A 16,060-nucleotide genomic window follows, 5' to 3' on the forward strand; every position below is an offset into this window, starting at 1 on the left:
TTGTCTGCCATGTGCTTCCCTTCTCTCCCAATAAACCTGTCATGATTACACTGACATAACTAAACTACTCCAAGATACCTGACCTAGTACCTAATGGCATGTTGATGAAGCAACTTGCCAGTAGTTAACAGTCCAGTCATTAGAAGGTATGAATCTGGCTTAGCAAGAATTGCAAAATGTAGCTGTCCTTACCAAATTCTAAAGATTATCTTTAGAAAACCGTATCTGAGATGTGTACAATTAGACCACAAATCATGCTATTGACTGTAGTACTTCTTTAGAAGAAAAAGAGAATATCCACTGACTGACTACAGGGAGCTGGGATTGGGATGCCATACTAGGCCAGAGAAGACAAAAGTTGATAGAGTATAAATTGGGCACAATCAAACCTGATGTAACGTGTTAGCCTAAGACAGAATTATTACAGCAAATCGGTAGGGAGATAATGAAATCATGATTAGTAGCAGTATAAAGCAAAGCTATGTATCTTTGTTCTTCTGTTTATGTTAGGGAGTTACAGTTGTCTGGTTTTGCTTTAAAGATTTTTAAAACTCTATAAATAATATAAATTTAAAGCTTCCTTTTGAGGTGTCTGCCCTAGCTGTAGAGGTTTGCCTCCTGCAAGGAGCTGGATTATAACATTTGTAACACAAAACTGGGCTCTCATATCATAGATTATAGAACAGTGTTAGACCATGAGTTTAAGTTAAGTTGTAACACAAGCAGGTTAAACAGTTTAAAAAATTGTGATCTCTACAATTGTATGCTGGTATATTCATGGTTGCAAGAATTTTGTAGGGTATGCTATTGTAAAAGTTTAGGAATCACTGCAGTAGAGCGATTTTCCCAAGAAGTGTACAGAAAAAACCTCCTCTTACATACTTTGACAGTAACTGATAAGCAAGGGTTTAATCAAGGCAATTGGGAGGAGAGGGCTTTTTGAGCTGTTATGCATATACCCAGCATTGAATCCTGCCGTTAGTTTCTCCTGAAATGTTACATACTAAATGCAGATGAAACAGAGGAGGAAAGGACAACTTAGAGCAAATAATAGAATGTTTTATTGCTTAATTTATCAACATGTTTTTCTGTTCTTAAAGAATTCCATTCTTGGAATTAACCTGAATAACAGAAATGAAAACTTAGTGTAACAGAAGAAAAAGGTAGGAAACATGAGAAAAGCTAAAGAATATAAATAATGTTGAAATATATGTAGCTGAGCCTGAGCAGCTGTTCATAAATTCCCTGGAAGATTTACATGTAAAAGATTCAAAGAACAATTCAACTGCATACATAAGTGAACTAGAGGGTGAATAAACTAGAGGATGAACATTAGACCATGCTGTTCTAGATAATGCCAAGCACAAAAGTGTTAGTTTCATAAAAGGAACTCAAAGGGAAGACAGGACAGGTTGGTAAAAATAGTGCAGCTTTCTGGGAACAATTGTGTTCCAAGAAAGAAATTACTGAAAAAGATGCATTCAAAATGAAGGAAAACTATGAGAGGGCATGCAACTACAGAGTGCAAGATAAGCTCTCTGGCTGGGACTGTTGAACAACAGCAGGCGTACTATGAAATGGAAGACAAAAGGTAACAGTTATCACGGAGAAATGTGAAATCTGGGGCAATACAAGCACATAAATATTACAGAGAATTAACAAGTCAAAAAAGAATTTGCCAACATAAACCATGAACCAGAAAACATCTAGTGTTTTCTAGTAAGGCTTTTTTTTTTTTTTTTTTTTTAACAGAGGTATATTCTGTGAGAATTATTAGTAGATATATCTAGGAGCTGAAGCAAGGCAAGGTTAGTAGGAACAGCAGACGTAGTTATTGCTGACATAAAGACAGGAAGGAAAGGACAAAGTTGTTGAATTCAGATGGCTTTTAGAATTACTGCTCCTTATAATAGAAGGTAGAAATTAATCTCTTTCTTTAAAATTATATATAGATCTTGCTTCATTAGTCCGTGTAATATCCTCAGCTCAGGATGCTTATTTAATCTCCTTAATACAATAGAAACAATATTCTGCTTACCTTTAGTTTGCGATGGGAAAATGCTCAGGAAACATATATGTAAATACATTGTATATTGCATATATATGTTGAGAGAGTGTTCATGCCGAAGCTTTACCTACCTTGTTCAAAAATATGATTTGGTCAGCATTTGTGTTAGTTCAATAGCATTTTAATGAGTTAGGAAACTCAAAAGGGAAATCAATGAAATAATGTACTTATTATTGAAACAAATACACCAGAAAGTCTGGATTAATTTTACCAGATGCAGCAGTCCACTGTATTACACTGAGGAGGTATATGTACAGGTATACACAGTATACATTGATGAGGTCCCCCTGTGCTCCATTTACAGTCAATGAAGAGAAGGAAGCCATTTTCTGAGGTAATTCATTTCACCCAAAAGCAGACATACAAAGTCAAATGGCTAGTGCTATAGAAATATTTATGTCACTGACTACATAGGCAGCTCAGGACAATTTTTTCAGGTAGTAGATGGGCTCAGTTCCTTAGCAGTTGCCTGGATTATTGCTTCTGTAGAGATTTCTGTGTTCTGGGAAGCACACAGTTTTAGAGAGGAATAAAACAAAAGAATGCAGAGCAGTGATTTGTGTCATTACAGCACACAGGTCGTAAAAAACTTCGTCATCTTATTTGTGCTCATTATATCTTTAAAGATATAAAGCTAGAAGCTAAGAACTGAAAAACTGGCTTATGCAAGAGGAATTGCATGGGTCATAAGGTTACAACCACCAGTTTTAGGGTGTTGGGAAATTACATATCTTGTTCCAGGGAAAGGTGTCAATGAGATCTAAGGAGAGTAGTGTGTCATCTCTATGGAGAAACAATAGCTACATTTTGTGTTGAAATTAGCCATCCTATTTTTTCTTTATTCTCCAAGTGCTTTTTCCAAAAGCAAGACTTTATGGTTCCTTTGCTGATGCTTCAAGGTAATTTTTGAAGTGCTTGTTTTAAACAGTTCTTTCCAGGATTTTCTCACCCCTTTTATCAGACTGCTGTCAATAACTCTTCCGTACAACATATTCTTTTTTAATACCCTTTGTCCTAGCATGCTAATGATTATTTTTATTCGGTCTATAACATCTTACAGATAGAAGTTTGAACTGAGACAAAATATTTTTCAGCCCATGTCTCAAATAAGACTAAGTGAAAATTGCCATAATGCACAAACTTTAAAATATCAAGCAGAACTAATAAGTAGATGCTAAAGAACAGAAGTTATATAAATGGGAGATTGCTACTGTCAGATTTCTGAGCCCTTCACTGCCACTTTGTTTTTCAGACACATGCATACATAATTCACAAAGGGAACTAGCCTTTTTGCCATGTATAACATTTCACACACCTTTGATTTTGATATGTGTACCTACCTATGTTATAATGCATAACCTAAATACCTATACTAATGATTATGGGTCTATTGTGGTAACTCTGCTGCTTGCAAACATGGGTTCATAAATGGTTCACAGTAAGGACACAAATATAATCCATGATACTGTGCTGATAAATAAAATAGTAGAGATCTTATGGGGAAAGAATCCTGTTAGTCCTGTGTTACCTGCAGAAGTAAATTCTGTATTATTTCTCTGCAATGGAATAAGGAGATGAAAATGACCATAAGTATAACAGCAGATGTGTAGCTTCTACGCTCTGCATATTCCACACTTCGCAGCTCACAGAATCCCATAGACAGAGTTGAGACGTGCAGTAGCCCTTTCCCATATTTCAGAGAAATTGAAGGAACAATAGCATCTCTCCTGGCTTAAGTAACAGTGTTTAATGCTTCATCCATTGACAGCAAAACTACCACAGGATGTTGGAATTTCTGTAAACTAAAACGAATATGTCATTCTGCCTGCACATAAATTGCAAGCAAATTTGAGCATACTATCACACCCAGTAGTGCTAATGTTGAGAATGAGAAGACTAGGGCTTGAGATTAGATGAGCTGCTCTTGTGATGTTCTCCACAGAACACAGGTATTTTTAGAGCTCATATTATTAAAGTCACTTTCATGCTACCCGAACTGTTAAAAATATACAGAAATAAAAGTAAATGGTCTAACACAAAGAATTGCAATGATTTTCAATTGTTTTTCATCTCCATTAATTTCTGAAAGTCTTGAAGTTGCTATTTGTTACTATGAAAACTTACATTTTAGATATGCTTCACTTCCTCAAAAAAATTGCACATTTTCCCTAAAAAGACAAATAAATGTTTAAATGAAGTACTGTCTCCAATGATGTTAAAAAAAAAAATGTGGGTAAGCAGTTATACCCATGAGATTTTGTTTACATCTTCATTTTCTCTACTGTGGCAGGAAAAATACTGTAAAATGTTTGACAAATAAACCATTTGTTTGTCAGACTTTACAATGACATTTGTCAAGCCTGTTTATTAGCCGCCTAGGAAAAAAAAAACCCACTTGTTTCTTGAATTCAATATTGGAAATTTTGAGCACGTATCTAATGGAATTCTGGATTCACAAGTGACAGTGTGTGCCATTTGCTCTTCCCCATTGATTAGATGCATCTTTTCATTTAGAAGTTCAGAATGGTTTGAACTGATTTCAGAAAACTTTCAGGTTTTCCACATAAAAAACCCTAAGGTCAAAAATTGCATTTTTAATGTTGCTCAGGTTTGACATGTGGAAAAGCTACCTTGTAAAGTATCTGTCAGGACAGCTACATCAAATCACTGACATGTGCTATTCATTTACAGTTTGGATCTTAAATTTGACTGGCAATAGGAAAGGCAGTAAGTAGTTGCCTTTAAATGTGCATATTGCTTTCCTACACATAGTACTAAATATTGGTACAGTAATGATACATTACAGCACCGTACATATTTTCAGGCTTTCCAGTAATGTACCACTTTACAAAATAGTTTGCTTAAAATAAAAGTTATTCTGTTTTAGATTTCAAACAATTAATTGTATTCACATTATAAACTACAAATTAAGTTTTGTTGGCTGCATTAAGTGAATGGTGTTTTACATACTGCAGATTTCTTTGCAACTGAAAAATGTTCGTTTCAGTAATATATCTGACATGTTAAACATTTTAAGTCAGTCTCCCCCATTGTCTTTTTTCTTTCCTCTTGCAACACATGGAATAATTTGGAGACATGTCTACATCACTGTAAAAATTGCATCCATACATTAGTTTTAGTTTAAGTATCCCAGCCAGATCACAGCTATGTGTGGCAGTAGTTGTAGCTTGTCGAAATAACCTAAATTGTGCTTGACTGTCATGTAAAATACAAGAATGGTATGAGTCCATGCGTATTAGACCCATGAGGTATCACATAGCTTCAACAAGCACTATGTAAATAAACTACCAAGGTAATTCTTTCCTTAAACCAGTTCCACTTAGGTATAAGCATTTTAAGTATTCTTTTGGATCTGAAAGTAGTATGATTGTTGCATGTCCAAGTACATTCATAAAATAAATATTTTAATCCTAACCTTGCAGTATCCATTTTGAGGTTTGACTCTCCTGTTTGTACAAGTGATATGCACAGTGTTACACTTCTTTATTTTCATAATTCACTCTGAGAACATATATCAAGAGTGTATTAAAATGGGTTTATTAGCATATGCTTTTTTTGAAACATCCTTTGTACAACCTTCGTAAATTATAAATAAGCACAGACATGCAGAAATTCTGAATGAGATAAAGTTAAATAACTGCTAATATTTTTTCATGTCCTTTTAAACAGATTTGAGTGTTTCTGATTAACAGTTTAGTTGAAAACAGGAACTTTTGCCGGTCTTCTGTAAAAATTGCTAGAAAGGTCAAAAATTCCTTAGAAAAACTTGCTGAATGAGTTCAGAAGTTTTCACTGTGAATCAAAAAAGTAACCTAAATAATTCTATGTAATTTTTAACAGTATATGTCATTAAGAAAAAGAGATTGACTTTTTTTATAAAAAAAAGACTGAGGTAATTTATGTCAGTTAAAAAAAGACAATATTCAATAGTAAATTGAACACCTGGATTGCTTATTTTGTAATATAATAGATAGTGAGTAAAATTTTGTGATGAAATGGTATTTTTCTCCACCTGTAGGAATAATAGATAAAGTAGCATGCCTACTGTATGTTTATTTATTTTATATCTTTTTGAGATAGCTATATTTTTCTATGGGCTGGAAAAATGTGTGCTACTGCAATCAAAAATGTGCCTAATGGTGCTTTATGTATTCACTTCAGTACTATTTGCTACAAAAAGACTATAAAGCATCCATAACCAAGTGGGGATGACAGGCAGAAGCCGAATGATGAATGCCCTCCATTTTCCTTTTTATGTCTTTTAATCTGACAACTGTGGTGTTTTGTTGTTCTTTTTTTTAAAAAAAAAGATGCTTGCTCAAATATTATATGGTATCAGAAAACAGTAAGAAGCTATTCCATATAAGCTCTGTTAGTATTTTTTTAAGTTTTACTTTGTTAGCTTCACACCCTTTTCTGATTACCTTACAAAACTAAACACTACCTATCTTTGAGTTATTTATATTACACAGGTTTACTTTCTGTTTCAGTGTACTACTTTCCAGTGAAGTCCAATTTCCCCTGCCCATTGACACAACCTTCTACTCTGTAGCAAAACTTAGTTTCAGAAATGTCAAACATTACAAATAAAGAAGTTGCAGATGAGGAAGTTGGGTACAAATGGTCTCTCACATTCATTAAGCCCTCAAAACAGAATTAGAGAAACCCATTACCATCTTGTGCTCTTACTCGGTAGTGCTGGGATGGCATGTGTCAGAACAACTGATTGTTTTGTGTGTGTGTGTGAGTGACTGCTGTCTACTTGATGGGAACAGGTCTAGTACTGAACATTGAACGAGCATGCCACAGCCCAAGTTATCGTCCTTTTACCTTCCTTTTCTTCCTTAATCAAACATCAGGCAAATATAGATGAAGGCTCAAGTTGCAGTATTAAGATGCAGATTACACACACTACAGATAAGAAAAGTGTGTGGATTGTTTACTCTGATTCTGGCTCGTTTGCAAATACTAAACTCAGCCATTCAGAATATAACAAGGTTGCCTGTGCAGAGGGAGCTTCTTCAAAGCAGTACCCTGGGACAGAGAATTTTTGCCCTGTTATGACAATTCTTTTACAAAGATTTTGTGAAATGTCATGCAAATAGGAAATAAATGAGGATATCACTTCACACTCAGGATATTTCTGAAAAACAGAATTACATCGTAAGAGTATATGTGACTATAATTGGAGGGTTAGTTTGAGATACATTCCAGGCTTTATTTTTCAGCTTCATCGCAGACACTCTTGTGAAACCTTCACCAAACATTCAGAATTCATTTCAGTCAGGTCTAGCCAGGAAGGTTGTTGGACAGAAAAAATCCTGGAAAGAAGAAAATGCCAGCTGCTTTGCTGTGGACTGATGTTTAGATTATATGTTGGAATGCCAGCAGAGATTTCTCTCTACAGCTTTCCCTACAGCTCTGACCAAGCCACTTAATTTTTCCAATAATGCTTTTCTCTAGATAAAAATAAGCCATACTATTCTAACTGTGATCTTTCATGATTTAGCCACTTTCATGAAGTACTTTGAAAACCACAGTTACATAATATAACAATAAAAATAATTTACTCTTCCTATTTTGGTAACTAAAAAAGTACTGATAACGACTTTTACTTGCTGTTTTAATAGAGAATCCAGTAAAAAGCCTTCATCATTTTTGTAATAAAATACACTGAATTTCAGTGGATGTTTTTATAGTTGTTTTAATTTAATTTTGATATCTAAATTGTGTTCAAAAGCACTGTGATGAACACCATAAATGCTGTTTAGTCAGTCTGCTATCAGGGATCATGTGTATTATAGTCACTGCAGTGCAAATTGTTTGTTCATTTTAATGGTTTCATTACTACAGCAACTGCAACATTCAATTGTGCAAAATTCAACTAAATAGCCATAGTTTATTCACTGTATATAATTTTACCACAACTGTGTCTTTAATACAACATTTACTTGTGTGAACGTTGTAAGACGTAGTATGCTAAGAGCAAAAGTGGTATTCTTACAGCATTGAAAAATCTTTTATTTCTCTTTAGCACATATTCTGGGACATTTACACAGGTAAATGTAATAATGTATCATGCCAGTAATGTACTACGCAGATAAGATCTTGATCACATTTTTTCTTCATTTAAATATTAAAACCAATTAAATGTGTTTTCTCATCTACTGACTGCTTTGAATAAATGTGGTCTCTCTAACGTCCATTATGCTCTGTAACATATTACTTACTGAATTAGTTTTTAGTTTCTGATATTGTCCCACACTCCCCAAGAAAACTGTTTCAGTTCTTTAAAATGTTACGGTTCCCCATTTTATTTAGCCAGGTGCTCCATCCAAATCTATTCTGTTTGGTTCATTGAAGTATGTTGAGACTTCTTATAATCTCCAGAAATGAACTTTTTGAAGCTAAGGAACAAAATTGGAGAAAGTTCTTTTAGGATTGCATTCACTTGCTGCCCCTGATCTTATAGGGGAGTGAGGGCTGGCTGCTCCAGAAGCAAAAGTAAGTCAGGAGTTTTACCAAACCTGCCAGGGCAGGGATGTCCCTGTCAAGGGTCCTGTCTGTCAGTAGCCGAATGAGGCAACCAGGGCAGGGCCAATGACAGTGTCCAGGATCAACATAGTATGCCAGGTTGCCAGTCAAGGCTACAGGGAATGGGGCAGGTCCAAGATTAGCCAGGGAGCTAGTCTCGGGTACGGGTACATAGCTAGGCACGCACATGGCTGCAACACAAGTCAGTCAGATACCTAGGGCAAAGAACCTCAGCTTAGATGCTCCCAAGGGAAGGAGTAGTCACCACTGATACTTCTCTCTTTCTTGAACAGCTTCAGTGGCAGCTGAGGTTTCTGAGGCCTGCCACTTGATTGTCTAAGCCAAACCTCCCAGAGGATCTGTGGCCCTTATATTCACATTATGTAGTAACATTCATTCATTCACAGTTAATATAATCTGTGTTTCAGGATTTGAGGGTACTTACTGTGAAGTTAACAGTGATGAGTGCATCTCCCATCCATGCCAGAATGAAGGTCTCTGTGTGGATGGGGTTAACCATTACAGGTGAGGAAAATTATTTGAATGACAGATATTCAGTATGATACATGGATGTTTATCATCTAGCTACTCTTTTTGGTACTTTGCCTGTATTATGTTTGCTGTCCTTCAGTGATGTAATATGTCTTTTTTTGTGATGCGTTTAAAACTGTTACATTACACTCTAAATCTTCTTGTGGGCAAAAAGACATACATGTACACCGTATATGTGGACCCAATAATCTATTTTAGGGCTAATTAAAATCTCAATAATCTAATCAAAATATAAAGAGTAGTTGTTATTTGTCCAGTTACAGTAATACAGTCTAAGTTGAGCTTAATAGAAAAAAGCTTAATGAACAATGTAGTTATAATTAAATCTTGTAATTATCTAGCTCTCGTCTCTGTTGTTATGATTACCCTCACAACGTCTGTCTGGGTCCTGTGATGAGTGATTTCAGTCTTCCTCAAGAAGAACTGGCAACGTTACTCAAGTCACCAGCATTTGGAAGTCTTTGCCATAAGTGCGGTGTTTACAGTGGAGGTTTTCTCATATTCAGTCTCAGGCCTACTTGGAACGATTTTAGTGTGTTTCGTTTGTTTACCAGTACTTCCTTTGTTTACCAGCTTTCCCAGCCCACAGGGACACCAAAAGCTACTGTTTGTAACACCATGATTATCCCAGTGTGTTGCACCCTCACCCTAGGTGCTGTTCCCTCCCAGAGCTGAAGCTGAAGTATGAGAGGCAGCAGTCGGCTGACTCCAGGGCAGGTGTCAAAACACGTGAAAACCAGATCAGCCTAAGGCTTGTTGCCTTCAACAATTAATGGCAAAAATCTTATTTCCTAGGCTGCAGTCACTGTGTTTGTGAAGCTTGTTAAAGTACAGCATGTTGTAATGATCAGAAAAAAACAGACATAATTTTGGAACCACCTAATTCGTATCCCTCAAAATCTGCCACATTTTTCTGACATCTTTTTATATTAAACTGATATAATGACATCCTTTTTGCTAGATGCTCCTGCCAACATGGCTTTACTGGGACACTATGTGAAGCAGAGATTAATGAATGCTTATCAAGACCCTGCAAAAACAATGGAACTTGCCTGGATCTTGTAAACAGGTTAGTTACTTAAATGAAAAGCAATTCCGTGATTTCCTATGTATAGTCTGCTTGCTGCCTTGAGGTTTATGTGGGACATTCAGCATATGACAAGGATTCTGTGTTAAAATGAGGTAGACAAATGCTACTGACTCAGCTATTTGTTTCTTACGTGACCTGAGAGGAAAACAGAATGGAAACTGTCTTCAGCACAATTTGTTCTTTTCCTCCTTACTTTTTATTTTGCTTTTTTAAAAGTTAGAATAAGAATGAAATAGAGGAAAACTGATCTTCAGTTAGATTGCTACATGTCTCTTTTCAGCTTCCAACAATGACCTTTTCTAATGTAAATATTTACTAAAAGCGTAAGCAAGAGAAAAAATTGTATCTGGGGTTTGTTCCACAACACTCTACAGTTATTCAGAGACTTGTGTCAAAAGAACATTAGCCCTTAAGTCATTCCTTATATCTTCAGTTAAAATTATTGTGCACAATTTTTCTAATTTAAAAAAGAGTAACTTGGTTCAGAAACATGGAAATGAGAAAAGTCTGTTAATTATTTTAATATGGATGGTGATGAGGAACACTAGCTTGACATCAGGACATACATACAGCTTCAGAATATTGGACCAGATCATGTTGTTTACTTCCGTTGACTTACCTGATTTTCCCTTTTCTGTAGATTTATCTGTAGTTGTGCACCTGGATACTATGGGTCTCTGTGTGAAATGGATGTAAATGAGTGTGAAACTTTGCCTTGCTTGCATGGAGGAAGCTGTATCAACAGACTTGGAGGCTATCAGTGTTTCTGTCCCCCTGGATTCACAGGTACAGTCCATTCTCTACCACAGTGGAGAAGGCTACTAAAACCAGGTTTTACATGTTTTTAATTTTATAGCAATGACCTCAACTAAATCAAGGAAGAGTACACAGGATCATCTCCTTGTTGGAGGATAAATCAATTTTAATTCAAATAGAACTTTGATCCAATTCTTGCTAAGTAGCTCAAGATGTTATTTACATTAAGATTTGATTTATGGTTTCTCTAGTCACCTATATATTCAGCTGAAGCACATTAAAAGAGAGATTGTATAATGCAAAGAAAATTACTTTTCTCAATTCAGCCAAGGAAAAAAGTATTACCATAGATACAGAGTAAATTTTACAAACATAATAAAAGGCTACCTTGTTATTTGAATTTGCACAGAACCGTAGTAACACTTTGGCTTTGCTGACCTGTTGGACTGACACTGTTGCTTTTAGTGTTAATCTTTACATTTTTACAGAACTAATGATAAAATATTTAATGGGTAGAGATGTAGTAAAATTTCTCTAAAATGATGTTGACATTTATTTAAATGCACTGTATGCTGCAGAACAAGTAGTTCTTACGTCCAGCTTAAGCAACCTGAAAACACATGGGGTCATATGACTCTACAGAAGTGATTATAGTTGTCTGCCTCAGGTTGTATCATTTCTGTTTTCTTTCTGTACAAAATGTTTTTTCCCACCCATTCCAGCCTGTGATGAACAGCACATAATTCATAAGATTAGAAACGAAGCAATTCACATCCACTGAACTGAGAGGAATGTAATTTCTCCACAGAACAAAGAACAAGTACAGTTTTGGGAATAGCTGTATATCCTTCTTCCATTCGCCACAAACTTTAGTCCAAATACCGCTTGTGCGGTGTTCTTCAAAATTATCCTTGACATTTCAGCAAAAATTGGAACAATCCATATAATTCTCTGCCTAAATCTGTAAAAGCTTTTTTTTTTTTTTCTTCCCTCCCTCAATATTTTCTTTAGAAGGGCTGTGTTCTGAATAATACTTCTTAGGTATCACAGAAACTTTCGTTCATTAGATAGTGGTGCTGCAGCTTTATAATTTTAACTAATAGATGTTAAAACAATTGTCTTCACCTTTGCGTATATGTTTCTGTAAAAATTCCCAGTTATATTCATAAAAGACAAGACACCTGTACCTGAAGGGCTTATGAGACTCTAATTTGAAAAGGAACAAGCAATTTGCAGGTGTGCTTTCCTTTTATGATTCTTCATTATTGAGTAAGCAATTTGACTTGCGTTCTTTTCCCTAACACATTTAACCAACAAGGATAGGTGAGTTTTGTTGGGGGGGGGGGAGGTTGTTTTTTTAATCAGCTGTAGTAGTTGTTTACTATTATAAGTAGTTATTTGCTGGTACAAATTCTTTTAGTATATTCACAAGAATAGCTGTTTACTATTTAGTGTTATTTATTAACAAGGGTGGTGTGATATTCAGGTGTCTATCAAACACTGAAACATTACTCAAAAATTAGTGATAGTTGCCCATCACTTAATTATAACCAGTGATTATTTCCACCCCTTAAAGTGACACTGGACATCCACTATGCAGTGTACCAGTTAGATTAAATCTGAAGGAATAATTCATCCAATACAAAGTGTTTGGTATAGCAGTTGAACTAAGGCTTTGAAAGGAAGTTGCGGTGTTAGCAGACCCAGAAGTGAGTGAAAATAATTTGATTTCCAAGTGAGGTCTTTTCAGAGCAAGATGTTGCTTTTCTGGATTATGAAGCAAAACGAGCATGTGACTACTGTATGTTCCCATGGCAAACATACAGAATTGTAAATTAGTTCTCTGATAATTTGAGGTTTTGAATACTTTTTATAGCAATTACAATTCAAATAGCTAATAGCTTATTTTTCATATTTAATTTAACATTTTTTTTTTATTTTATGTTACCTACACTACAGAAAATGTAATTATACTGTTTGGAATTATAAATAATGAAAGAAAATACTAGAAAATATTAGTATTTAAGGTATTACATTTATAACAATATGACAAAAGTAATTTATTTCACTCTTTGAAAGACAGGTGTATTTTCACTTTCACCTTAAGTAATTTTATAAATTTAGGAACAGTCTTTTTTGTCACAGACAAATCAAGTCACCTTTAAAGATACATAACAGCAAATATAGAATTATAAATTTGAATGGAAACTGGAAACAAATTACAATACATTGAATGGGTTGGGCCAAATTATGTTACTGTATTTCATTAGTTTATAAAAACCTCTTTTAAAAGTATTAACTTTCATCAGACATTTTGAATGTTTCTTCTGTTCATCATGTAATTCAGTGACTTAGAGAAGGCAGTCTTTAGACATTGATCTGTGTCCTGTAAGCTCTAAAGTTTTGGCAGCTAAAGTATCTTTTAAAATTCTAAGTTTTCCATAATTTTTTCTTAATTTGGTTTTATTTAACATTGTTCATAATTTTATTTCATTTTAAATAGCTGTTCAACAAAAATTCATTAAAATAATTTATTAACTATTAAACTAGAACTATATCTCAACACTGCTAAAATAAAAATCTACTGTTTTGCAGCTCAGGTAGATTCTTAGATGCTCAGGCAGATCACAGATGAAAAATACATAGATGTGTCCTCTCTGTCAGGATGCAATTGGCAGCAATGATGGTCTTCTTAAACCCTAGATATCACTAATAAACACTGGTTAAAGTCCTCACCCCAGATACTTCAGAAAATAAAACTAAGTGATGTGGGCATTCAAGAAACTGTGTTTTCCCTGGCCCAAAATGAAAAATGACTTAATAAAGCAGTGCTATATTAGACAAAGGAGAAAACTAACAACAGGATAATACCAAATAATCAACTTATCCTTTTCAAAAGTACACAGTTCCTTTCTTTTTTTTTTTTTTGGCAAAATACCTTCTACAGATGACTGCATCCCCTCTTCTGCAGTAGTCTTCTGCATATGTTTAGTTGTCATCAATCACACTGGCTAGCAAGACCACATGAAAGGTGCAGATCACCCTGTGACATGAACTTTTAATCCCCAGTTTACCCCCTCTTGGTTTTTTCAGTTGCTTTGGCTGACCAGTGTTGCTTCACAAAACAATACTGCTTGCTTCAACTAGGTACTCTTGATAACACAAGATCTAATTATTCCAGCTCTATCAGCTACTGCTGTTCTTTTACTTGTATTTTCTCTTTAGCAACTGTATATATATGGTGGTTTGACCTTGGCTAAATGCCAGGTACCCACTGTTTTGCTGATCAGGGATATCAATTAAACTCAGACACCAGAGTGAAAAGAGCAGGCATATTTTACTAGAAATAACTAAATAATGTAACAGAATAATACAGAAAACACACAGTAAGAAAAGACAGAATAGTGCACTTAAACAAATAGGAAAATACAGGGTAATGCATCAAATCATTACTACCTGAGGGAGAGAACAGTGATTAAGAAAGATACATCACCACTTGCATACTTTACCATCATACAGATCCGCAGTCGCTGGGGAGCCCCGGTTACAGCGAGGATTTGGAGAGCCTGTCCCAGCAAGTGGGAAATCCTACACGGTGCATCCACCCATAGGTGAGGCTTCCAAAGTCGCTGTGAGCGGGCCCAGCCTTATATACCTAAAAATCAGTAAGCCAGAATAGCTGGCACCTTTGTTTTAAGTGGAAACATCTGGTTTTCATCTCACATTAGGTTCCCCCCAAGAGCCTGGCCAGGGCTTAAGGGAGAAGCTAAGGGAGTTTCCCTGCTGGTCTAATTAATTTATGAGCAAGGTCACAAGGCCAGACAACTGTTTCTGTGGCTCCATTATCTTGCTCACACATAAAGAAAAATAAAGATACATTCAACATAGACATGTTTTATGATGTTTAAGCTATATCTTCTATGCATATTCCACTAATGACTACATACAGAGTTAGCAGTTTCAGTTCAGGGCCTGTTGCTCAGGCTTCAGTATTCCCACCTTTTACATCAGAATAGTTGGTTTGCTATAACTTAGTATAATACCTATTAGCACAATGGTTATCAGTTATGAAATGTACAGGATTCATCTATAGGTCAACTCTGGCTTGGGCTTATTGTCCAAGCCTTAGCACTTCACCCACCAAGTCGCTCTATCACTTCCCCCCCCCCCCCCCCGCCCTTATTTTCTCAACAGGGCAAAGAGGGGAAAGAATGTAAGATAGGAAAAAAACCCACCAACCCTTGTGGGTAAAACAAAAGCAGTTTTAATATCAGCAAAGCGAAACAAAGGTCTGTGCATGGAAGCAAAAAAAAAGAAAACAGATTTATTCTCGACTTCCCATGAACAGGCGATGTCGGGCCTTCTCAGGAAGCAGGGCTCCAATACGTGTAGTGGTTGCCTCGGAGGACCAAGGGTGACCCCACCCCCTTCCTCCTTTTTCCCAGCTTTATACTTGAGCAGACGTCAGATGGTCTGGAATATCCCTTTGGTCAGTTCGGGTCAGCTGTCCTGGTTGTGTCCCCTCCCAAGATCTTGCCCACCCCGTCCCACTGTGGGGGGGAAATGTCAGAAAGAGCCTTGGTGCTGTGTAAGCACTACTCAGCAGTAGCCACAACACCAGTGTGCTATCAACACCCTGCCAGCTCCCAGCATAAAACACAGCACCATGAGGGCTGCTATAGGGGAAAACCAATTCTGGCTCAGCCAGACCCAGTACAATATATAGTATATATCATCCTTGTTGTCAAAAGGTTCCTTGTAAACAGACATATGTTGTTCCTTCAGATCTATGACCAGCATACTAAAGCTACAAACTGTCTCCTTCTATTAGTTTGACCACTCACTTCCAAGCACACAGAAACATCATTAGTTTTTCCCAGTTTTACACTCCATTGCAAAAAAAAATGATTTATTTGAAATAACATTAAACTTTCATGTTGAAAGACACAGGCCTGGAAAACTATTTTTGGTGCTTAATGCCTAGGTACCACGAAAAACTTTAACAGTAGCATAGCATAAAGTCTCTAGGTAACCAGTTA

The 16,060-nt window shown here is 35.9% G+C and overlaps 1 protein-coding gene across 1 annotated transcript in view; it reads left to right on the forward strand.

Moving 5' to 3' along the window:
• EYS (eyes shut homolog) overlaps positions 1–16,060 on the forward strand; it is a 1,110,009-nt gene that overhangs the window by 534,771 nt on the left and 559,178 nt on the right. Inside the window, exons 24-26 of the mRNA XM_074819828.1 lie at positions 9,052–9,148; positions 10,137–10,244; positions 10,906–11,051. Coding sequence (XP_074675929.1) covers positions 9,052–9,148; positions 10,137–10,244; positions 10,906–11,051 — 351 coding nt within the window. The remainder of the gene's footprint in view (positions 1–9,051; positions 9,149–10,136; positions 10,245–10,905; positions 11,052–16,060) is intronic.

The sequence above is a fragment of the Strix aluco genome, chromosome 3 (assembly GCF_031877795.1).
Source record: "Strix aluco isolate bStrAlu1 chromosome 3, bStrAlu1.hap1, whole genome shotgun sequence".
Classification (NCBI taxonomy): Eukaryota; Metazoa; Chordata; class Aves; order Strigiformes; family Strigidae; genus Strix; species Strix aluco.